General features: G+C 35.1%; 8 protein-coding genes across 8 annotated transcripts; 2 read left to right on the top strand and 6 right to left on the bottom strand.

Moving 5' to 3' along the window:
• The first annotated feature begins 1,979 nt into the window (after nt 1–1,979).
• On the top strand, nt 1,980–3,970 carry BX664DRAFT_332776 (uncharacterized protein). Its single transcript, XM_051545393.1, has one exon. The coding sequence runs from the start codon at nt 2,053–2,055 to the stop codon at nt 3,733–3,735; it is 1,683 nt and encodes a 560-aa protein (XP_051400187.1). The 5' UTR covers nt 1,980–2,052; the 3' UTR covers nt 3,736–3,970.
• Nucleotides 3,971–3,979: 9 nt separating this feature from the next.
• On the bottom strand, nt 3,980–6,273 carry BX664DRAFT_332773 (ribosomal protein S5 domain 2-type protein). Its single transcript, XM_051545392.1, has 5 exons — nt 6,173–6,273; nt 5,962–6,104; nt 5,825–5,896; nt 4,571–5,759; nt 3,980–4,501 (listed from the first exon to the last, which is right to left on the bottom strand). The coding sequence occupies exons 1-5, from the start codon at nt 6,242–6,244 to the stop codon at nt 4,172–4,174; spliced, it is 1,806 nt and encodes a 601-aa protein (XP_051400186.1). The 5' UTR covers nt 6,245–6,273; the 3' UTR covers nt 3,980–4,171.
• A 382-nt stretch (nt 6,274–6,655) lies between these two features.
• On the bottom strand, nt 6,656–10,802 carry BX664DRAFT_263994 (uncharacterized protein; the record flags this gene model as incomplete). Its single annotated transcript, XM_051540795.1, has 9 exons — nt 6,656–7,158; nt 7,317–7,731; nt 7,936–8,457; nt 8,650–8,772; nt 8,848–9,386; nt 9,495–9,804; nt 9,886–10,034; nt 10,233–10,681; nt 10,768–10,802. 9 exons carry the CDS (start codon nt 10,800–10,802, stop codon nt 6,656–6,658), a joined length of 3,045 nt encoding a protein of 1,014 aa, XP_051400185.1.
• Nucleotides 10,803–11,949: 1,147 nt separating this feature from the next.
• BX664DRAFT_332770 (uncharacterized protein) lies at nt 11,950–12,740 on the bottom strand. The gene has a single exon (XM_051545391.1). It carries the CDS (start codon nt 12,699–12,701, stop codon nt 12,102–12,104), a length of 600 nt encoding a protein of 199 aa, XP_051400184.1. The 5' UTR covers nt 12,702–12,740; the 3' UTR covers nt 11,950–12,101.
• A 163-nt stretch (nt 12,741–12,903) lies between these two features.
• Nucleotides 12,904–15,064, bottom strand: BX664DRAFT_332768 (methylmalonate-semialdehyde dehydrogenase). Its single transcript, XM_051545390.1, has 6 exons — nt 14,948–15,064; nt 14,713–14,866; nt 14,340–14,658; nt 13,551–14,240; nt 13,253–13,476; nt 12,904–13,179 (listed from the first exon to the last, which is right to left on the bottom strand). Exons 1-6 carry the CDS (start codon nt 14,983–14,985, stop codon nt 12,997–12,999), a joined length of 1,608 nt encoding a protein of 535 aa, XP_051400183.1. The 5' UTR covers nt 14,986–15,064; the 3' UTR covers nt 12,904–12,996.
• Nucleotides 15,065–15,112: 48 nt separating this feature from the next.
• Nucleotides 15,113–16,859, bottom strand: BX664DRAFT_332766 (cyclin-like protein). The gene is made up of 7 exons (XM_051545389.1): nt 16,561–16,859; nt 16,370–16,451; nt 16,160–16,285; nt 15,985–16,108; nt 15,853–15,913; nt 15,629–15,792; nt 15,113–15,514 (listed from the first exon to the last, which is right to left on the bottom strand). The coding sequence occupies exons 1-7, from the start codon at nt 16,767–16,769 to the stop codon at nt 15,204–15,206; spliced, it is 1,077 nt and encodes a 358-aa protein (XP_051400182.1). The 5' UTR covers nt 16,770–16,859; the 3' UTR covers nt 15,113–15,203.
• Nucleotides 16,860–17,762: 903 nt separating this feature from the next.
• Nucleotides 17,763–18,904, top strand: BX664DRAFT_332764 (small G-protein Ras2). Its single transcript, XM_051545388.1, has 4 exons — nt 17,763–17,975; nt 18,034–18,073; nt 18,264–18,359; nt 18,425–18,904. Exons 1-4 carry the CDS (start codon nt 17,928–17,930, stop codon nt 18,805–18,807), a joined length of 567 nt encoding a protein of 188 aa, XP_051400181.1. The 5' UTR covers nt 17,763–17,927; the 3' UTR covers nt 18,808–18,904.
• A 1,025-nt stretch (nt 18,905–19,929) lies between these two features.
• BX664DRAFT_385840 (uncharacterized protein) lies at nt 19,930–24,346 on the bottom strand. Its single transcript, XM_051549280.1, has 3 exons — nt 22,713–24,346; nt 20,929–22,635; nt 19,930–20,813 (listed from the first exon to the last, which is right to left on the bottom strand). Exons 1-3 carry the CDS (start codon nt 24,333–24,335, stop codon nt 20,064–20,066), a joined length of 4,080 nt encoding a protein of 1,359 aa, XP_051400180.1. The 5' UTR covers nt 24,336–24,346; the 3' UTR covers nt 19,930–20,063.
• Nucleotides 24,347–24,526: the final 180 nt, after the last annotated feature.

Below are 24,526 nucleotides of genomic sequence, written 5' to 3'. Positions count from 1 at the left end.
TACTCAATAGAAAACGTTTATCAAGAGGCATGCTGCAAAATATCGACAACAGTTGTGGGAAATCACCTGGACCATTTGCTTCAAAGTTCCATCTAAAATTTTCTTTAATGGATACATGGAAAGAAACAGTGCAACAATCGTTTGATAGTATTATATCTAAACCGTTATCTTTACAAAAATCGTCATCATCTTCACTGGTACACGAATCAAAGGCTATTTAAAGTATGGTGGCAAGTGGCACCGAAAACCATGCAGACAGAACGGTATTGTGCTTGTGGTCAACGAACATCGTACCTCGATGGCATGTCCCTTCTGTAATGGTCATGTGATACACCCAAGAAGGATGAAGAACGGGAAAACTGTAATGAATAATGGTACCTCTTGTTGTGTCAATCCAAATTGCGAATCCTATCGACAATGTCAAAATTCTTTTGGACGTGATGCCTTGTCATCTATCTGCATCGCGTTACGTTGTTATGATCAAGCTACTGGACAAGATTTGCTATGAATGGTGCTTCTTCAAGTTACGAACAAAACCCATGCCATGTGATGTTGAGGTGGCGATCCTCATTCTGTGGTGAAAACAGTCTTGACGTAAGCTCTTTTTTTTTTTTTTTTTTTGGATAGATACTCATTATTACTATTACTATTTTATTTTATTTTCTATGATCTCCTTTCCTCTCTTGATTTAGCTTGGATTATATATTTCCTTTTATATATATTTTGGTAAGGATGATGGAACACATATTTTTAATGATAGACTGATATCTCTTCTTTTTCTTTTATACTTTATTTTGGTTGCGACAATTTCATTACTATTGGTACAATATTTTATTACTTTCACTTCGCCATCATTTTTCCAACTTCACGATATCCTATTTAAGCATTGGCGATATGATTTATCTTTTAAACGACAACTTACAGTGAAAATAGTGTATATTATTTTATTCATTTCCTCTCTTTTAAAATAAAATGTTTTTATATCTTCTTACGTTTGAAAAAACTATGATAAAGTTGGGTATTTATCTGTACGTGGCGGTATGACTATGGATTGATGAATTAATGAATTGATGGATGGATGAATGGAATGATGATGGATATGGTGGATGATGGTGAAAAAGCAGGAACAAAATAAGGCTTGCCTGACTATCCGTTGATCTTTTTTTTTTTTTGATGATAGTAGGGGAAGGACAACATTGTTACTTCGACTCCTATAATGAAACGGTGTATCAAATGGACCCCAGAACAAAATTGCAATGACAACGGTATGAATGTGATATCTTTTGAAAAAAAAAGTATAACACTCATGATATATGATCCTTGAATAAAAAAAAAAAATGGATTATATTGAGTAACTGACTAGACAATAAATGTTCCCTTTTCTAGATTCTGACAGTCAGTTAAGAATTATTATTTTCGTATCCCTTGTTTCCCAGAAAGGAAAGCGTTAGATGATCATTAAATAATAGGATATTTGCCAATGATTTAAATAGAAAAAAAAAGATGGGGAGGGGTTGCTGCAAAGATATATCTAAATGATAACAGTGTATTTTGACTAGTCAACATGCTATTATTTCTTGCAAACAAAAGATGCATCTCCTTGTTTTTCTCATTTTCATTGTTCTTTTTAAACCATGCCTTTGGTTTGCATCTCATATTTTCAATCTCCGTTGTCATCATCTGCTACGTAAAGACTTGGAATAAAAAAGGGAAGATTTAGAATGTAAAAGACAATCCATAGTATCCTTTAAAACTAAAAAAAAAAAAAAAAGGTCTAATAATGTTTTTGATATGATAAAAATCATATAAGAATCAGTACGGAATTACAGTAGAGCCGGGTATTTGTAAGTCAGCAAGCATTAACAGGGAGGATGCACATGACATAAAAAACTTTAATGAGGGGTTGCTGTCGAAAATATTTAGTCTCACCTCTTTTTTTTTTTTTTTTTTTCCTTCTTTTCTTTCTCTTTTTTTTTTTTTTTTTTTTTTCCAAACTATATATAGTAGTCATATATATATAGTCATATATATAGTCATATATATATATACATTATGCTTGTTGACTTACCACCCGAGCTTCTTTCTCAAATATGGTTATTATTACCTCGGTCAAGTCTCAACGAAATCTCCCAGACAAGTCGTAGATTTTATATTAGTGCTCTTCCAACTCTTTACACTACCATTACTCTCAGTTTCCGAAACCATATTCGGCAATTACAAGCTAGTCTAAAGGAAAACGACAAGAATGGATGGCTTAACCATGTGATTCAACAACATACCATGGAAATCGTACTCAAGTGCAAGCAAAGTGGTCAACATCGTTTAGTGACCGATGTACGTTGTCTTCTTCCTCATTTGCCTCATATACACACTCTTACTTTGGTTGACTTTCATATGTTATCGGTTCATCTTATCAATCCTCTGTGGACAGCCTTACCTCATCTTCAACGTGTTGTGCTTCGTTATTGTGATCTTGTAGCTACTCCTTCTATTCCTTTTGGTTTATATGCTGCCCAAGGGACTAATACTACTGCTACTACTACTATGGACTTACAACAACAACAACAACGAAATTCTTCTATTACGACATTGGAGCTATATTGGACTGATTTTCCTAAAACTGCCATTGATGCATTACTATCAGCATTACCAGCACTCAGCAAAGTTCATTTTGGTGCCAATCACAATCGACATATCATGGCTAACAATATTGCGCTTCATTCCTTACAAAAATATTGCTCGCATGTCATGGATTTGGATATTGGTCTTCAAGAAGTAGGTGATCAAACATTGGTCGATTGTATTGCATTTTATGGGACTCAATTACGACGACTCTCTGTTCCAAGCCGTAGTCCTCAAACTCTTTTTGCCATCACCAAGTATGCTACTCAGGTACAAGATTTGACCGTTCGATTCAATTTGGAAACAAACTGGATATCATCGCCCTCTTCTTCTACACTAACATCCACTAGAGATAGGCAACAACATGATAATCATCTCAACAACAGAACTACCCAACAACAACAACAAGGAAACGATGAAGATCAAGAAGAAAAAGGGGGTTTATTGAATGTACTATATCAATGTCAACGTCTGGTACGTGTACAAGTAGTATCTATGTGTCCAATGACTCATAACCAGCAACCTATGGATCAGTTACCTTCTCCTATTCGCAAAGCCTTGACCATTGTAGCAAAAAGACGACGACCACCAACTGTGATTCAAAAATGTCCTTCAAATATCAATAATTGCAACAGGGATACATCATCTTCTACTTTGGACCAGTTGAAACGAGATACCATGACAATGACAGCAGCAAAAGAGAAAAAAGCTAACCATACATCATCTTTTCGCCGTGGTGATGTAACAGAGGATACAACCTTATTGACGGAAAAGACAATGGGCATGAAACATCCTCAAGGTGAAAAACACAACGACAATCAATCTCATATGGATAGAGTGAATCGACAAACGTCCCCTCTTATTGATGATGAACTTGGCAACGATGATGATGACGATGATGATGATGATTCTTTGGAAATTAATGCAAGAACAACATTTAGGGCTCAATCTTCTCGACCTTCTTTGACAAATAATAGTGGAACTTTGTATTATCTAGGTGAACATCCTTTTCAGCAACGGCGTCCAAGAGATCCCATTCGAATAGAAACGACGTTGATCTTGGATAATGAACAATTACAAGAAATCCGAACTCAAGCCGCTTCCTCTTTGTGAACTCATCTGGTGTTATTAGCTTTTTTTTTATTTACCTTTTTTTTATTTTTTATATTATTGTACATTAGATATTATTACATTCCTACTTGATTTCTCTCTCTCTCTCTCTCTCCTTCTCTTCCTTAGACAACATACTCCCCATCTCTTTCCTAATGATAAACCATTCATATATATTTTTTTTATATCAATAAAGATTCAGTGACTTTCAAGAAAAAGCATCATCATTAAAAAAAAGCTATCAAGATGACTAATGATTAATATTGAATAATCGTTTATTTTCCAAAAAAGAAGATATAGAGAAAATACAAGACAATGACGAAATAAAGATGGGATGGATTTATTCCTTGGCCATCGGCAACAAAAAAAAATTTATACGTATCAATAAAATAAAAAAGACAACCACAAGAATCTAATAAAACTATCTATCATAAATCATCTATTGTTGTTGAGAGCCAATAGGAGTCAACCTGACAAAGACATAACCTTCCTTTTCCAGTGCTTTTTGTAATTTTTGAAGATTCACCGAGTCAATCATGGAAATCACAATGGCACCCCCTGAACCACTGAATTTGGCATGACCACCATGTTGTCGAACGATCTCCACCATCCGTAGATTTCTTTTTCCCACCACATCGTCACCATAAGTACGTCGACGTAGTTCAAAATTATCTGTCATCAGTTTTGCAAATAATCCATGATCTTTTGTTTCCAGTGCAGTGCGTGCCTTATCTGTCAATGAAGCAAATCCTGTCATGGCTTGAATAATCTAAAAAAAAAAGAAAAAATAAATAAAAAAAAAAAATAATAATCCATCCATCCCACCAATATAACTTACTTCAGGATCACCCTTTAAAAAACGTTGTTTCACTGTATTATGTACTTTTCCAGAATCTTCAGGATCTGCCACATAAGCCAACCACAAGGGAGGTAATAACTGCAAAGGTAACTGGGTATATTTTCCACGTCCTGTTTGTTCCATACTCTGTTTGTTAAAATCCATATAAACTAATCCTCCATAGGTCTGAATCACTCGATCTTGTAATCCAGCCGCAATGCCCAGTTCATCCACCTCCACCGATAACACCAAACTTGCTTGAAGATCTGGAGGGATCTCCTTCACATGGTAGAATTGCATCAAAGCTTTCCAACAGGCGGTAATGATAGCGGAAGAACCTGCTAAACCAACTTGTCGAGGTATATTGGTATCTATCAAGAGTCGAAATCCTAAAGTCGTGTCCAACTTGATCCCCGTTTGCTGACAATGTCGGAAAAATACCTTGCAACATGCCAAAATCAATCGATCGCCATGGTCGTATCCATCTTGTTCACAGACTGTCGCTAGTGCATCCATATTCACAAATCGGCAAGGACTGGTCGCTGGTCGATGTACAATTTCAATGATAGCGTTCTCTCCTTGATGATCCAGGCCAGGCCATCGTTGTTCTCCACCGTTTGGTAATAGTGTCACTTGTGCCCAAAAGTTCGAGATCAAAAGAGACATTGTCTTGCCAAAGAATCCATCGCTGGGGTTGCCCATTAGCCCTACACGTGCATATGATCGTACTTGAATCCGCTGCTCAACATTTACTCTTGTGCCGTTTGTTTTAAAAAGATGAATCCAATGCGTCAGATATTGATTCAGGTCAATCGATGTCCGAAGAAAATGATTTGTGCTTTCCGATTCAAGCGTGGTCATGATGCCATCCTTGTTAGGCAAAGAGTGAAGACAATAATCAGCAAGAGTGGTGATCCAATGCATAGACGTCAATGAAGTTGATTCTTCTTCTTGTTGTTGTTGTGTTGTCATGCTTTCCAGTTGATGTAACGTTTCCAATGAAAAACAAACTGCCATTGGGATGTCACTGGTGTAGATTACTTGATTCGAAGGTCCAGTTGATATTGCCAAACGTAACCGTTCCTGAATAGTATCATCATCGCATAACATTTCAGCCGCCATTACTACCACATCATTTTGACAGCCTTTCACCCTTTCAACCAATGTCACATCGCTTAATGGTCCAGAACTAATGTAGAAAACTATCTTATTAGTCTTTTTTTTTTTTTTTTTTTTTTTTTTTTTTTGTAGTACCTGAAACCACAGTTCAAGATATTGCTTTTAGGTAATCCAACACCTGCCGCCCAGCGTTCGTAATAATGATAGCTAAAAAAAAAAAAAAAAAAAAGAGAACATAAGTACCTGATAAAATAATGATATGACTAAATTACTTGTGAGCATCGGTGACAACAAAGACCTCGGTGAAAATGACTTGACACCAGTTCAAAGTCCATGTGAGAGCAGGTTTGGAAGAGATGGGTAAGAGTGCCTTTGGTACACCATGCCATAGTACAAAAGGAAGATCGTTTCGTTCCTAAATAAAAAAGTCATCCGCATTCATACAATGTCAAGTTTCCTGACTTTAGTTTTATTCATTCTTACCGAAATGTCCAGTTCAAGTTGACTTGGTTGGGTATGATTAGTAAGAATGATAAGCGTTTTCTTCAACTTCATCTTTACATATATACAAAAGAAAAAAAAAAAAAAAAGAAAAAAGAAAAAAAAAGAACGAAAGAGGCGTGCTTTTTCCAAATAAAAAAAATGCGCTCTTATTTTCTCTCCCCCCCCCACTGTAACAAGATCATCCAATTAGAAAAAAAAAAATACATAGTTGCACAAAAACTTTTCAATGTAAAAATAATCCATATAAAGCTGTTGGATCATGATGATTGCATGACAGAGAATAGTGGGGAAGACAGTGAAAATGATTCTGGTATCTAATATACAAAACAAAATAAAGTATTATAATAATAACAACGAAAAAAAAAAGAAAGCCTGTGGATCTTTATTGAACAAAACAAGGTAGAAGAAAATATATCATATATAAATCGACAAACAAAAAAAAAAAGGGAGAAATCTATCTAACTAACCATCAAACATCATAGAATCACTTGGACCACCCATTTCATTATCACCATCAGGAGAAAATACCATTTCACCACGTGAAGTTCCAGTCATTTCATCACTCATACCCAGTCCTTGTATATCAAAACTACCATCCAAGGATGAGTAAGATGCCCTTGTCCCTTGTTTTGTTTTTTCTTCTTGTTGATCACTATTCATCAAAGTTGTCAAATTGGATGAGGTGATGTTGCTACCTGTATCATCATCAGAATCAAATTGAATCAATGCGCTATCTTGGAGAGGTAAATGAGTCGGTGCCGCTACTATTGTTTGATATACATCATCGTCCATAGGTGGTTGCTGTGCTGAATTCGGAGAGGATCGATATACGGGTGCGCCTCCCATGCTGATCAAGTAAGCATCTTCAAAAGACAAGGATGAGGTTCTGTCTAATCCATTAGACGCCTTTTTCAAACTAGTGAATCCTGTTGTTGAAGCCATGGCAGATGATGAATGAGTAGCTGCTCCAGCACTAGATGATAGCCGGATACCACGTCGAGGACTTGCTGATGATGATGAGGGTACAAAAGAAGTTTGCATGGCCGTTGAGAGACTTTCTACAAGAATAGATAATATCATTCTTGTTAGTTTTTTTTTTTTTTTTTTTTTTCCTTCTTTTTACCTTCTAATTCAGCCAAAGCATCATCCATATATTCTTCCTCTTGATTCCCCAAACTACGTGCCTTTGCTGATGTCTTTCCAACGCGATTGATACGACTTGTATAAGGTTCAGGTGTTTCTGATCGGACAGCGACAGTTTGTGTAGGTGGGACAATACCTTTGGAAAGCAAATGTCGTATCGTTGCACCATTAGTTTTTTCATCGGTATAAACTTGGAAGGAAAATTGAGGATTGGTCCATAATGGTGATTCATGTGAATTGTTGTTATTTGAAGCTCGGTTGCTAGGATAAGTAGGATATGTCATGATTTCTGCATGACTCAACCACTGATTGATATGACGTTGTTGATGTTGTTGTTGTGATTGTCGACGGTCGATAATATCTTCACTCATATTGTCATCATCACCGCCAACTTGCTTTTTTTGTTTCCTCTTCTTCTTATTACTAGATGCCTTTGTACCACTATTGGTTTTTTTGCTGTGATTGGTATCTATCGATGTGTCTGCTGTTTCTAAATCTGTTGGTCCTGTAGTAGAGTCAATATCATCATCATCGTCTTGTTGTTGTTGTTGTTCAGTCGCCAATCCAAAAGAGGAGGATGGATAAATCGGGATGCCAACAGGAGCCCAATCTTGATTTCGAGCTATTTGCCATTCTGCAATATCTTCTTCTTTAACGGACAAATCCCATTTACCAACTGTTCGCCCATGTACCTTTTTTCGAACCATATTTTTCGTGATCCAAAGTCTATGAAGAGTGAGAATGCCTTGAGGATGGAATGAGTAAACATCTTGATAGCCAGTATTGTCATTGGTCATTTTGGTCGCCAGATCATCATTATCTAGAGAGGATTCTTCTTCATCAAAACCAAACATTCGATTTTCATTCGTCTTATCTTTTGCCCATGATGATGTCCAATCTCCTCCAACGTTGCCGGCGCGTTGTGTACTGGGTAAATAAGAAGAGACTTGTGATACGATAGTTGAAGCTTGATTTCGGATAGATGCTAAGGATGTTGTCGCCGTTGATGTGCTTGGGGAAACAGAATGAGATGGAGACGAGCTTGCAGTTGGTTGTTGTAATAGTCTAGTGACACCATCATGATCGGATGATTGGTTAATGCTCGTTGAATGAGGTTGGAGCTGCTGAGGAACACGTGCTACGGATAAAAACATCGTGGTTAAATTAGCGCGATTCTTCTGTCCAAATGGTGGCCAATTGCTTTGTTGTATATGCTGTTGTTGTTGTCGTTGTGAATTGAAGTTGATATCAAGACGGAAAATACCAGGTGGTGGAGGAGAGGATGATGATGATGCTGATGCTGATGATGGTACAGATTGTGGATATAAACTATTGTTGGATGCTATATTTGTATTGGTATCTAAATCATCAGCTATGGGATCTGCTGGCATAGGTCGTCGTTGTTTAACACGTACAGCTGGCCCAAGTGATGTTACCTATTACATACACAGAAAAAAAAAAAAGGTAGGTTAATAAAACAAAAATACCAAATAATATATATATATGATTACGTTTGATGTTCGTTTCACTGTAAAAGGGAGATCGGCCAAATTGTTGATCTTCCCGTTGACATGACTATTAATTTCAGGTTTGCCACCATAAGGATTGATAGTATACATATGAGTTGTTCCCCGAGCTGTAGTGACTGCACACCAAGTAGAATCAATAGAAAATTGACAATCTTCCACTTGAGCATCAGTATATCCTCGAGATAAGTTGTACAGATGAGCCGCATTACCAAGATGTTTGTCAGTTGGATACAAGGAGAAGATATGGAAAGTATGACCTTGTTTCGAAATAGACATTAGCAGATTTCCAGCAGCATTAAATGCCAAAATGGCCACAGGGTGCATATGCGGTTTGAAGTGAGCGACAGTGGAAAGCGACAGGATACTGGATGATGCATTTTTTGGTAATTTGGTGATATCCCGGATAATCACCATACCAACTGGCGATGACGTTGATGTATTTGTGGAGACAGAGGAAGGCACAGTAGGACCAACGATAGGATGAGATGGTGAGGCAGTAGTAGTAGTAGTAGAAGTTGTAGCTGATGTTGTTTGATTGATTGATGTAGCATAGTATGGAGATTCGGATGGTGTATTCGAAGGGTTGCTCCCAATAGGAGTAGTCATTGTAGAATATTCTTGATGCTGACGTTGTTGCTGTTGTGGTGAGAAATAGTTAGACAATCGATGATAACCAAATTCACCAAGCGTTTTGACACCATTCACCATTTCTTTTGCAATATCTTTGGCAGCACCTTTTACATCCTTTTCAGAACTACGTAGTTGAGAAGTATCATTGTTGAGTACTGGTAATGTTGTTGCATAAGCGATGAAACGTGATCCCATAGTGAAGACTGGTCCATCTCGGTGGTTGTAAACATCTGTAAGTGGAGTATACATTTGAGACAAATCGTAAGAGGAAAACAGATAAATAGCCGCAGATTGTTGACTTTTACATCCCTAATTCAATATATATATTAAAAAAAGGTGAGATGAAAATCTGATAAATCAAATATAGACAAAATAATCTCATGATCTTACCAAAGCGATCGCCTTGCCATTACTCTTGATATCAGTAAATACCATGTCATCCTGTATGTTGAGTTGAGGAGTTGGAATGAATTCATGTGTTTTCAAAGAATATAAATGAAGGCTGGTGGAGTATTTTTTGTTGGATGATGATGAAGAACCTGATCCTTGTCGATGATGTTGAGTGACAGACTCTAAAGGTGCTGTTGTAGAGAGTGCAGGTTCATCTTGAGTCGAAGAATCTGAACATCTATAATATGGGATATCCAAACATACAAGTCAATCAAAATGTGAAGAGTTTTAAAAATAAAAAACTTACATGATGGCTAGCAGAGGTCGTACATGAGCAAAAGAATCACGAATTGAAGAGGAAGGAGCAGGATTTGAAAGCACACGCATTTTGATGACCGAACCAAGAATATCGTTTCGAATAGAAGCAATTTCATGGACATTATCAGGTTGAGATACATCCCATAGTTGAAAGCCGTGGTCATATCCAAGTAATAAACAAGATAATGTTCCTGACGATAAGGTATCTATCTTTTCGAAACTAGCAATTGTAATGTTTTCTGCACCGTCATGTTGAGTAGAATCTGAATTACTAGTTGATGTATTAGAGCCTGAAGAAGGTTGTGCTGCGGTTAAACGTTGCTGTTGTAATAGTTGTTGCTGATAGTATAAGAGCTGCGGATCTTGAGGTGGAATATAAGGTGGGTAAGTGCTGGTCTTTATCTTTGGAAGGTTTGATGTTACGTAGGATGATAACCGAGATAAACCAGATGATAAAGTTTCAAGAGAAGTAGGATCGCTTTCCATAATAATAATAAAAAAAAAAAAGAGTTGAAATATCATTAGTGGTTTTGTCTCTTGCATGTTTTTTTTTATTATTCTTACCGAAGGTATTTTGGTTCTGCACGAACACCAGGCATTGAATTGAGACCAAAAAATGGTAAAGATATATAGACTTTGTTTTTTTGTACTAGAGAGCGTGATAAGAAAGTTGTTATTATATAAGTATGTCGATAATAAAATATAAAGTATAGATGAAGGATCAAAAAGAAAATGAATAATAAAACTGATGATATAACTAAGATTGTAATTCGAAAAGGCTTGAGAGCATATAAAAGGAAAGAAAAGAATTAGATAAAATATTCTTCTTCCCTTCTATGATATGTTGAGGTAACTGGATAAAAAAAGAAAAAGAGAAAAAGAGAGAGAGAGAATTGCATAAAACGGAGATGACGTTGAGCACAAAAAAAAAAAAAAAAAATAGACTGCGGGTCATGTGGTCTCCACTTTAGCTTTTGCTATGACCAATCAACTGATTCGATTCAAGTCGTACCAAAATTTATTTTATTCTGAATGGGCTAGCTTGGTAATAGGCGATACTAGTCCTGATGGTGATAATGATACTCTTTTGCTATGAACATTCTCATCATCATCACACAAATTGAGTCACTGTCTTCCGTAAACGGAGACTTTAATCATCCGGGTTTGATGTCTCTCTTTGTTTTCTTTTAAGATAACCATAAATGGAAATGTCCGTATTGGTGTATATGTATAAATGGTTCTTTTTTATTATTTTTATATCATATTGTCAAACTCAGTGCACTCGACTCCTTTTTTTAGAAGATCTTAAAGATCTCGGGGAGTTCGAATATTAGATAGTAATGACTTATTGTTCTCTTCTCTCTTTGTCCACTTCTGAAGGCAAATGGGGAGATTATCCTTTTTTTTTTTTTTTTTTTTTTTTTGGAAAATAAAACAGTATGTAGGTGTTGCAGGATAACATCTTCCTCATCCTTATATTTTTAAAATAAGAAACAATAGTTTTTATTCACCTATCTTTATACTATCAGGGATGGGTGGGGGTGGTGAAAAGAAAGGGGTGGACGTATATATATATATATATATATATATATATATATATATATATATAACAGGAATGAAAGCAAGAAATTAACCAAAAAAAGATCATCATCACGGTTCATCGTCTTTTTTTTTTCTTTTTTTTTTAACAAAAAATATGTGAATGAATGAGAAATATTAATCAAGGTATAAATCACATTGTTTATTATGATGACAAGGATGATACTGTGAATGAATGGTTTTAATATAAAAGGGTATAAAAAATATATATAGATATATATATAAACAGAGAGAATGAAAAAAAAAGTAAGGAGTATGTAGAGATGAAGGGGATGTGAAGAAGGGGGGATTAAGTAAGTCTATGCTAGAGGAGATGGATCAGTAATAGAAATGGGAGGAATTGGAGACGGCAACGTGCGATGTATTCGTATAGTCTCATTTTGCAATGGTGGTAGTGATGAATTTAAAGTCGAGCTAGATGACCAAAGTGAATCCGATGGTGATGATGATACTGTTGAGGATGTTACCCAAGGAGTTGCTGGTGGATGTAGAATTCTCTTTTCATTCATTTCTGGTGGAAATGATGGTTGTTGTTCTTGTTGCTGTTGCTGTCGATGATGATGATGATGATTTTGATGTGATGGCTGTTGTTCTGACTGTACTGATGTTACTGATTTCGTTGAAGGTAGTGTATTATTGCGTCGCTGACCGACTTGTCGCCTAAGTCTCCCACAATTCAAAATCATACATATCACCAAAGTCAAAGCTACAACAATACTGATTGTGATGGGTCCTGTCGTTGTTGTCGGTACGGCGCCTGTTGAAGGAATTGTGTTGCCATGTGATAATCCATCATTACTTGAAGAGGATGATGATTTTTGTATGTGGTTTGTTGATATGGATGGTTGCTGTTGTTGTGATGGCGTTGAGATTACCCCATGGTGTTGATGATTTTCCATGGAAATTTGAAAAAAAAAAGAAGAAGGGGAAAAAGAAAAGAAGGGAAGAACAATTTTTTTTTTTTTAAAAAAAAAACCAATATGTACAAGAAAAGGGTTGACTTTTTTTTTTATTTTATCTCAGGAGACGAAGACAAAGAAAAAAAAAAAAAAGGATAGGAGAGAACACAACATAAAACAGAAAAAGAAAATAGAATATGAATAAAATGGATAATGTAGAAATTGTTTATTGAAACAAAAAATAAAGCTATACTAAAATGCAGAAATGGATAAAAAAAATAAAATAAAAGCACATTTATCGAATGGTTGGCATAGAGACGGAAGCACGACTGTGTGATGCATCAGATTCTTTCCATAAAGAAGTAACAGTCTTGGGTTTGGTATAGAATTCAAGACCGCTCTTACCATAAAAGTTCATATCACCAAGAATGGATCCTCGACTACCAGTGAAGCTGAAGCTAGGAACAGGAACGGGAATCTATATATTTAAAAAAAATATAACAGAAAATGAGCATGATAAATTCATATGTTATTCACTATATCCAACTTACAGGGACATTAATACCAACTTGACCAACATCAATTTCATGTTCAAACTTGCGAGCAGCAGCACCAGAATTGGTAAAGATAGCAGTACCGTTACCATAAGGGTTGGCATTCACAAGTTCAATAGCTTCTTCCACAGTATCAGCACTCAAACATACCAAGACGGGACCAAAGATTTCCTCACGGTAACACTCCATGTTGGGTTTGACGTTAGAGATAATAGTGGGACCTACATTAGAAAAAAAAAAAGATCCATTTAGTCACGATTCTTTTTTTTTTTTTTTTTTTTTACTAGAAACTTACCGACAAAGTTTCCTTGTTCATAACCCTTGACAACCACATTTCGACCATCCAACAATAAATCAGCACCTTCATCAACCCCACTTTGTACAAGACGATGAATACGTTCCTTTGATTGTACACTAATGACAGGACCCACATCAGTTTCAGGATTCATACCATAACCAACCTTGAGTTGTTGAGCACGTTCGACCAAGTCAGGTAACCATTCCTTGGCTTCACCAACCAATACCAAAGTACTAAGAGCCATACATCGTTGACCAGCAGCACCGAAAGCAGCGCCAGCGACAGCATTCAAGGTAGCTTGTTTGTTAGCATCAGGAAGAATCACAGCATGGTTTTTGGCACCCAAATTAGCTTGAACACGTTTTCCATTGGCATTACCCCGGGTATAGATATGTTTACCAGCAACATCAGAACCTACAAAGGAGATGGCCTTGATACGAGGTTCATCACAGATATAGTTAACACAATCGACAGAGCCATGAACAATATTCAATACACCATCAGGTACACCAGCTTCAGCAGCCAATTCAGCAAGCATCATCAATGCACCAGGATCCTTTTCAGAAGGTTTCATTACAATAGAATTACCAGTAGCAATAGCTAATGGGAACATCCAAAGAGGAATCATAGCAGGGAAATTGAAAGGACAAATACCAGCCACCACACCCAAAGGTTCACGGTAAGTATCTAATTTCCAAAAATATTCAGTTATGAATTTCCATATCTAGATGAATTGACATTTGACTAATCTCCACATTTAAATATTACTCCGCTTTAATCACTTACAAGTTTCCATATCCTTTGCAACAGTAAGATGGTTACCCATAAGCATAGTAGTCAAAGCACAAGCTTGTTCCACAACTTGAAGACCACGGAAAACATCCCCTTTGGCATCTACAAAGGTTTTTCCTTGTTCTTGAACAATATTTTCAGCAATACGATCTTGGTGTTGACGAATCAAGTATTGTAAATCCATCATGACGCGTTGACGTTGAATCACAGTTGATTTTGACCAAGATTTGGCAGCTTCTTCAGCACTATCAGTAGCAGCAATTAATTCATCATTGGTAGATTCAGGTACTAAAGAAATGATTTCTTGAGTAGCCTATAATAATAATAATTAGTTTTGTTCAATTTTTATATATTTTCATAAACTTACAGGATTACGAAGTTCAATCCACTTTTTGGCTTTAGAGTCCAAGAATTGTCCATGAATATAGTTTTGAACTTTAGTAGGTGCATCTGTTTTTTCAGCTACTTGTTGTAAAATAGGAAAGTTGGTAGAAAATGCTCTTTTAGTAGTATGTCTAGCACTATTAAAAGAAAAAAAAAAGAAAAAAAGAGTTGAATAAAAAAAAAAAGAGAACAATTGATAGTTTGTATCATTGAATTACCTCAAAAGAGAAGCAGACTTGAGTACAGAAGACAACATATTATTGTATAATATATGTAATAAAAAAAAAGGATATATAGGATATATATAAAATAAAAATAAAAAAAAAAGAAAAAAAAAAGAAAAAACAAAAAAAGACAAAAAGTAAAAATGATTTTTATTTATACCCGACTAAGAACCGTGCGAAAAAAAAGAAGGAAGAGTTAAAACGTTTAGGAAGGATTTAGGAGAGTAAAAATAAAGTTTATAGTGACATTTTATTGGAGGGGATTTAAAAAATATGATACAGTGTGTGTGTTGGTATTGAGTAAAAGATCTACATCGTAAGAAGGTAACTGGTTGGGTTCCCATTTATCATCCATTCTTGTTTGTTCATTCATCAAAGGATCATCCATGTGTCGATTATTGACATTTATAGCTGATTGGTTGTTGGTCATCATCATTTTGTCAGAAGATATATTATTGTTGGTTTCTTCATTCAATTGGATCTTGATTTGCATATATTGTATTGATGGTCCAAATTCATTTGGTTTAGAGATATAATAATCCAAGATCTTCCGACCTACATCTGAGTTTGGTAAACATTAGTATAAAAAAAAAAAAACATTATTACATCCGTATAAGGAACGTGTGAAAGAGTAATTTTCTTTCCTTATACTGCATATCATCCATTTTTTATTACCTTTGACATCTTCCAATCTTGATAAGAATCGTTTTTCCCATGATTCGTTTTTGTCTAAACCTCCAAACTTGCTATCTTCTTGTTGCCATAATTTACTTGCTAAATATATACAACCCGCTGCGATTGTATGAGCTGGATATTCCAAACATAATGTCATTCTATAACTAAAATAATAATATATATTACACAATCTATTCTTCTTCTTTTTTTTTACTTGGTGTTACCTATCCACTGCCAATGAATATGCTTTTTTCGCTAATTGTTTTCCATCTAGACCTTGTAATTCTAAAATAAAAGATAAAATAAAATAAAATACATTAACATACACATATAATATTATCTATCCATAGTTTTACCTTGTATATGCCTTGCAAATTTGACTATGTATTCATATGGATGTTTGATTTGAAAATTGAAACATAAGGTTTCTAATAATAATTTTTCATATTCATTGATTCTTCTTATACGATCTTCAGGAATCTATATAGAATATCTACATTAATACAATGATATATATAATTTTATATTTACCTCATCTGGTTCTAATTCTTGACTTTTTGGATGTCGAACACTATGGGCTACGATGTATATATCCTTTAATCTTTTGATAGTTTCTTCTATTTTGGATCCAACAAAGAGACAAGTAATACAAAGGTCCTAATAAGCCATCAATAATAATCATTCATCAATATCACTCTAATTCCACCGTGTTCCATTTGTCCTGACCCAATTCTTTCTTACCAAAGGTTGAAAATTACGTATTGAATGATATAGATAAAATCGATGATACAATGCTTGTGATGTGCTAATGGTAGTTTGTGGACTATTCAACAAAAAAAAAAAAAAATAGGTACTTGAATCATTCACAACCCGTCTTAATGGAGTTACCACTTTTTTTTTTTTTGTTTGATGATCTAGTTGTGAATACTTACAATCCTAGTCTCTTCCCAACTTGTTGTATAAATTTGCAACTGGATCCATGGGAAGCAAGTGTTTGCGTATTTTTCATTGATTGACCATTCAATTGATCAATCGTCGCCAGTTGCCGTTTGGTAAAGTAAGGTCGATAACGTCGTTTGTAATAAGTACCAAAGACAAAAGGAGTGTTGGTGGAATTGATATTAGGTGATGATCCAGACATTGAAAGTAAATATTAAGAGAAGAATAAAATACTAAAAAGTAATGATAATAATCAATATCTGAAAAACTATGGAAGGGAACAAAAAAAAAAAAAAAGGAAAACAAGCCGAAATCAAACTAGTGTTCAAAAAAAAAAAAAAAAAAGATCAAGCCCTTCCCAATTTTTTTATTTTTTTTTTCTTTTGCAGTCTGATTTTGAAATCCTGCTACTCCTCCATACATACTCAATGGATACAAATCATTAAAAAAATGAATAAATCTATCTGTTCAATCTTGTAGTAAAATCTTCATCATAGATCAATCATTATAGTATGATCATCCATCATCATCTATACCTTAAATGATATTTCTTCACAAGCCATATTCTTTTCCTATATTTTACAGCCATATTTCTACCTAGTAGCATTTCCATCTTTTTTTCTTATAATATGAATAAGACTTAACTCTCATTTTCAATAGTTATGGAAAAATAAAAATAAGTAGAAGATGATAATAATCATGAACCTTCTTTATGTGTAAATCTACTGATTTGGAAATCCGAACATGCGTAAGACAAAAATGACTGAGAAGAAGGGAAATGCGGCATTACAAAGAACATCTCAGTTGCTTTCCTTCAAAAAAAAAAAAAAAAGAAAACAGATAAACAAATAAAAACAAAAAAAGTGCTGCAAAAGGAATGTTTTTCTTATATAGAGAGCATTTTAACAATTATTTCCAGCGGAGAAATAAACTGTATTGTATTGTTTCAATCAAATAATCATAACCAAGGTCTAATTCTTATGGATAGGGAATCATTAAGAAAGTTATTCTTTCATATATATATAAATCAATAGTGAATCATTAATCTCTATAATATTCAAGTACCCAACACTCTGGGATTCAACTGGTCACGCCTTTTTTTTTTTTTTTTTTCTTGTGAGAGAATTTGAGTAAAAAATAAAGCTCCTCTTTTTTTTTTTTTTTTTTTCTCTCTTCCTTTTCTCCCCCTCTTTCTATTTTAGCTCTTTTTTTTTTTATTATTATTATTGAATAGAGTGTTTATACGCATACACGTATATACAACCACATAACCTCTCTATACATATATATATATTCATAAGAAAGTTTTACTCTTTTGTATCCTGCTTTATTCTTTTTTTTTTTTTTCAACTTCAACAAAATGATGCTTTATAAGATAGTCGTACTTGGTGATGGTGGTGTAGGAAAGGTAATTATTATTAGAAGTATACATATCTTGGTTTCTTATCTTATTATTTTTTTTTAAGACGGCATTGACTATACAACTTTGTTTGAATCACTTTGTTGGTAAGTAGTCTATATTATTAGTATTATTGTGATTTGGTAACTAATGGCCGGTAATGCTTTTCTCTTGTTTTTTTTTTTCCCTCATGTTATCGTTTCTATGTTTTCTTTTAGAGGTAAATGATATTAAACGGATAATAACTGAAAATAATATATTGACGGAACTTCTTTATTTTTCTTTTTTTTTTTTTTAAGACATATGACCCTACCATTGAAGACTCTTATCGAAAACAAGTTGTTATAGATGATCAGCCTTGTGTACTTGAAGTATTAGACACAGCTGGACAAGGTAAAATTATATATAATAATGAAAGAAATACATAATGATAACTCATTCTTCTTTTCTTTATTTAGAGGAATATACCGCTTTACGTGATCAATGGATACGTGACGGTGAAGGATTTTTATTGGTGTATTCGATATCATCCAGATCAACATTTGATCGAGTGGAACGATTCCGTGATCAAATCTTTAGGGTGAAGGATGTGGACAATGTACCTATGATACTGGTTGGCAACAAATGTGATAAGATTACTGAACGCGAAGTGTCTCGGGAAGAAGGATTTCAAATGTCAAAGCATTTGGGTTGTGAATTTATTGAAACATCTGCAAAAACATGTGTCAATGTGGAACGATCCTTTTATACTGTTGTTAGGACAATTCGTGCAAATCGAGAAGGATCTAGTCAAAACAACAATTACAAGAAACGAAAAAGCAAGAAGTGCACCATTCTATAATCTACTCGTATAATCTTTTTACTCTTATCTATTCTCCTTATTGTCATTTCATATTTTTTCTCCCCTACTTTATCCATCTTCCCCTCTTTCACCTTTTTTTTTTTTTTTTTTTTTACTTTACTTTTTGTCCTACCCCCAATTTTTTTTTCTTTTTACCTATATTTATTTACTTGATTGAATTGGAAGGACAATATATATTATTTTATAATAATAAAGTATTACGTAGTACTCACTTTCCAGGTTGTTTGATTCCACAGGGTCCGATCTTTCCGAAACTAACCTCATTTTTCTTTAATTAGATGAAAAGACCAAGATGAATAATAGTTATTCTTCCCCTCCTATTTTGACGGTCTTCAAATAGTATACATGTACTAAAAAGTTGATTTGTATCTAGTTATAGTACTTGACGGATCATTCATCTTAAAAAATTGATGTTTCATCTAGATCTAATAGTGGGTTGCCTTGGGGTAAAAAGGGTATTGATTTCCCTGATGATCATTGCTTCTCCCCCCTTTTATTTCTGTCTTATTTTGACGTTCTTTTATAGTATCCTTTTTTTTTTCTTCTTTCTCTTTATACATCATGATCGATTAGATCATAAAAAAATATTGATTTAAATAGGATGAGCGTTCTTTGTTTTTTTTTTTCCTTTTCAAGGAGGAACATGTATGAAAATGGTATTTGTTTAGATTGTCTTACTTTTTTTTTTGTATTATGTTATATAGTGCGTGGGGGGTCATCATGAAACTCCAACGAGAAAGGGTAGACAGGATACACCAAGGGATGAACGACATTCATCAAGACCCTTTCATGAATCATATTAGAAAGATATATAAACGGATGATCGAAATCTTGGGTCACCTTTTTTTTTTTTTTTTTTTTTTTTAGCATTTACGTTTATGACACTACTGACACAGCTTCATCTTTTTTTTTTTTTTTTTTTTTTTTTGGGCTAACTTTAGATGAATCATCTTTTCTATAATTATTTTGTCAAGTTCAATGTAGTTCCCCCCTTCGCCCCTAACAAAAAAAAAAATCATGCATGTCGGCCTTGTATGCGTGTGTAACATCCCTTGTTTTTGATATTCCTTTTTTTGGAGGGTGGACTTCTGTTGCTTTAAATGACTAATTTATTATATAAGATTAATTTATTATATAATAGTGATTGAGAACATACAAAAAAAAATACATAAAGGAAATATAATAAAAAAAAATAGACTAGATAAAATACACATAATGATAAACTATTAATACAACTAAACGGAAGGAGATGATGTTGGAATGGGTGGTAAAGGACAAGTAGGAGGAGGTAATGCTTCATCAATTAGTTCAGAATATCGAATCATGGAATAAGAAGATGTTGATGAAGAGAGTCGACCACGTGGGGAGTATGGACGCATCATAGATGGAGAAATGGTAGGTGAAGTTGGTTGTGATGATCTAGTAATTGGTGTTGATGATGATGACGAAGAAGAAGATGTTGTAGAAGATTGATGAGATAAATTTGTAGGTGTTGTCGATGATAATGATGAGGATGATGTTACCGGAAGGATACCTTGATGAGAATTGGATAATGATGAAGTTGATGACGATATTGAGGAAGTAGACATGGGTCGTTCTATTGTTGTTGGTACAGTTCGATTATTGTTAGCCGGCCAATAGGGTTGCAATGTCATATGTCTTGAATTTCGTTGTTGAAGTGTTGCGTTGGTTTTGACTTGTTGATCAAGTTGATCTGCCACAATAGGAAGTTGTGATCGATCAATCATGATGGCTTCTCTTGCTGCAGCCTGATCTTCAATCAAGGTATGTGCTCGACGACTATCCACACCAACCATATGAATCACCAAGTATTGTAGTTCCCCTTCACTTTCTTGTAATTGTCTAGCTTGAGATTCCAATCGATGTATTTCCCTACGGAAATCCAATTCAGGTCGTGGTATATCACATACTGATGAGTTATGTTGAGCCAAACCTAATAGTGCTCGAAATCCAGCAATGGTGATCTATATTATAAAAAATAAAATAATAATAATAAAAAAAAAAAAGGTAAAATAAAATAAAATGTAAAATCATTAGTATATATATATTATCATCTAAAAAGAAAAAAAAAACAATTACCGAATTGCCATCCACATGCAATGATTGTAAAGAAGGACATGATTTTCCCCATTGACATAAAAGTTGAATAGTCGGATCCCCAAGGCCATGATTTTTGATTGAGATAGTGGTAAGAGTCGAACTGAAAGCAATGGTACCGAGAGACAAGTATCGAAAAGTGGATGATAACAAATGACCAGCATCTGTCATCTTGCTCATTCTTGGTTTTCCTTTGCCACCACTCTGAGGTGCAGATGAATAAATATCTTCGCGTTGATCACCATCCATACAAAAGGTCGTCAATCGTGTCATTTTCCCAAGCAGATTCGCCAATGCCTGCACTGTTGATGAATCAAAAGTAGGTGCTGATGATACGTTGGTGGATTGTTCGGTATCCCCTTTGTCTTTAACTGTTGCTGCTGATGATGATGATAATCTTTGGGAGGATACAGGATTTGTTGTGTTATTGCTATTGCTGTTGTTGTTTGGTATTTTATCTTCCAGAGATAAAGCCAGTTTGCTGCCAGTTGATTTGTCTACGATACCATAGGATAAATCGAGATGTTCCACTGCCTTGTTCTGAATCAATGCTTCAAAGAGTTCTCGTAGAGAGACGGATTCCCATCCGACACGCTGTAACACCAATGAAGATGGTCCACATTTAGCCAAAGAAGACCATAACCAAGGTTGATAAACTACTTGTGTTGTCAGAGGATTATCACCAAGTTTCAATGTAAATTGTAATCGACGATGATGAGGAACGGAAACAGCATGTAAAAGTCGATGTACGTGTTGACCATGAAGTCCACATCTAGTCAATACCAAGCATAGATCAAATTGAGTTTTCGTTGGAGGTCGTAGTGTATTTGCATGATGGGTCAGCCATCCACAGAGTTCCAAAAGATGTTGATCATCCAATTGACTTCCACTAAGATCTAGCTCATTGAGTACCTTGGGATATTGCTGAATCATTCGTAAACTTTCACCAGATCGAAAATGACAGGTCACACCAAAATGAGAGAGTCTTGTGCAATGATGCCATATTTCACCAAACACTTCAGAAGAGATAAAACCATCATTTTCTTGTAAATCCACACGTTCAATCATCTCTCTGGATGGACCTTGTACGATGGCCAATAGTAGATCCTCCATAGCAGCAGAAGTCAATCGAGTTTTGCGTAGGGAAAGATGTCGTAAAAAGCCTGTTTCCAATGTTGCTGGTGGTGTCGCCATTATCTGGACAAGTAGATCAGAATCTTGCTCATGAAATGGGTGACCATCAAGTATCAGAGAGGATAGACCAAGATATTTGTTAGTCTGCATAGCCAGTAAAATAGCTTGAACACTACATTGTTGACAATCAGAAGCTATAAATTTGGATACTTGCTGTTGATATTGTTGTTGCGATGAAGAATTGATGACGGGTGAACTGCTCATAATAGTGTTGGTGCGCGTGAGAGAAATCGTTGAAGGAAGACGTACTAATCCTAATGATGATGGTGATATATCGTTGGATACCGGTCCAATTGCATTATTGAAACATTCGCTGAGATCCAAACATCGAAGTTGATTGTTATGAGATAATAACAAAAAGAGTTCATTCGCCAACATGGTCGGAAAGCAAGCATTGTTGGTGTCATGTTGTGTCCAACTATCTTCTTTTGTAACAAGCCAAGTTGCCAGAGGTGTCAATCGAATGTCTTTGAATGAGATGGTTTCAAAATAATCCTATATTCAATCAAAGATGATAAGTTTTTTTTTTTTTTTTTTTTTTTTTTTCATTTGGTTGACACTAAATAACTTACAATATGACGAAGAGAACGAAAGAGGGCAATCAATTCCATTTTTGAATAACTTGAAAAATTCCCATTGATTTCATTTGAAGGAAAAAATTGGATACTGAATAAACGAGGCTTTTGTTGTTGTTGATGACGTTGCGATTTTTCCAATACATATCTAAACCGTCGTTTATCTAGATTCAGTGCTGCACAATAAGCCATCAATACCGAATCAAAGAACGTGAGGATTGTAGATGAGGTGGCGAGTTTTTGTGATGACATAATTTTTTGTTGTTGCCAAGGTTGAGAGAGTGATTGTAACCAATGAGATGTAGGAGCTGTATCAGATGATGATGGATGACTGTTGGAAGCAGTGGAACCTGTTGATGCTGATCGTTGTCGCTGAGCTAAAGAAGGACATACTAAAGAGTACGGAGCCGATGGAAAATGAGGTACAAGTCGTTGAATAGCCTTTTGTATCGCGCACACGAGTAATCGTCCAACGGATGATATCAATTTCAATCGATGAGACGGGCCATGTGTTGTACACACATCAATTGTCAAAGAGTCATCCCCATCGTGTATCACTATATTCTGAACAGCCAATAATCCATATCGATCTCGAGAGACGTATCGTCGGTAATCATCATGGTCAGATTTGGATGGTAGAATGTATATGCTGTTGTGACCCAAAAGAAATATAACTGGAAGGTAAATATCCTTTTGTTCCAAAGAAGGTGAATGTGTTGATGATCCTGCTGAAGACGGTACAATATGGCTGATCATTGCATTGGATGTTGATAAAGACGTTGTTGGTTTTGGAGCTGACTTTGTTGTTTTGAGTATCACTTTGTGGATCATCATAGGATGATTGGCATTTGTTTGATCATTTTGTTTCTTGGTACGTTCGATAGCGGCAAATTGTTCAGCAGAACCAATAGTAACAAGTCCAGGTAAATAAGGTTCCAAGGCCGTCCGTAATGCGTGTATCCAGATGGAAATAAGAGAAATGGGTGTGTTGTCTCCATTATTTCCAACCATAGGAATCAAAGTCAAAGCACCAGGCTGTTTAGAGAGATCTTCAGAATCCACATAGTTTATACGAATAGCGGTTTGTACAGAGGATGCTTGAACCTTATATACTGCAAATATATATTCCAAAGAAACCAATGTTTTTTGATCAGATGATTGTTGTTGTTGTTGTTGTTGTTGTTGTTGCTGCGGAATACTTGTAGGAAGATTTTTTTCATTCAAAGATGGATAAGCTTTTCGTGCCTTGTCAAAAGATTTGAACCTGATCAAGTTGGTTGGAGTGAGGACACAATAACAGCGTTTTTGACGATTGAATCTTGATTGAGGAGAATGAATCATCATATCACCAGAATAGAGAACGGTATGTTGATTTGTCGTACCAAGAGATAATGGTGGCACTGACCCTGTTTCTGAAGATATAGGCTGATCGCGAGTTTGAGATAGTGAATGAAGAGGTGATAAAGGTGGAGAAACAGCTAACATACTTGAGACAAGTTGTCTTTTATCCATACGGGAATCATTATAATGAGAAGGTCCACTACCACTAGAATAAAGTAATGAAGGTGAAGCAGGTGGAGTCGTCATGGAATGGCGTGAATCATGAGTTTTTTTGAACATTTAAAAAAAAAAAAAAAAAAGAGTAAAGAAAAGAAAAGAAGTAGAAAAAATCGGAGCTAGAGATTTTTTGAAACTAAAAAAGGGCAATTCGGATGTGTTTTCAGTGTCGACCAATGACAGACGAGAATGGATCTGCATGGATTGGTATTTAGGTACAACAAAGAACATCCCATTTTCGTTGATATAAGAAT

Source organism: Halteromyces radiatus (assembly GCF_025201355.1).
Source record: "Halteromyces radiatus strain CBS 162.75 chromosome Unknown BX664scaffold_4, whole genome shotgun sequence".
Taxonomy (NCBI): Eukaryota; Fungi; Mucoromycota; class Mucoromycetes; order Mucorales; family Cunninghamellaceae; genus Halteromyces; species Halteromyces radiatus.
This window is presented reverse-complemented; position numbering and strand designations above follow the sequence as displayed.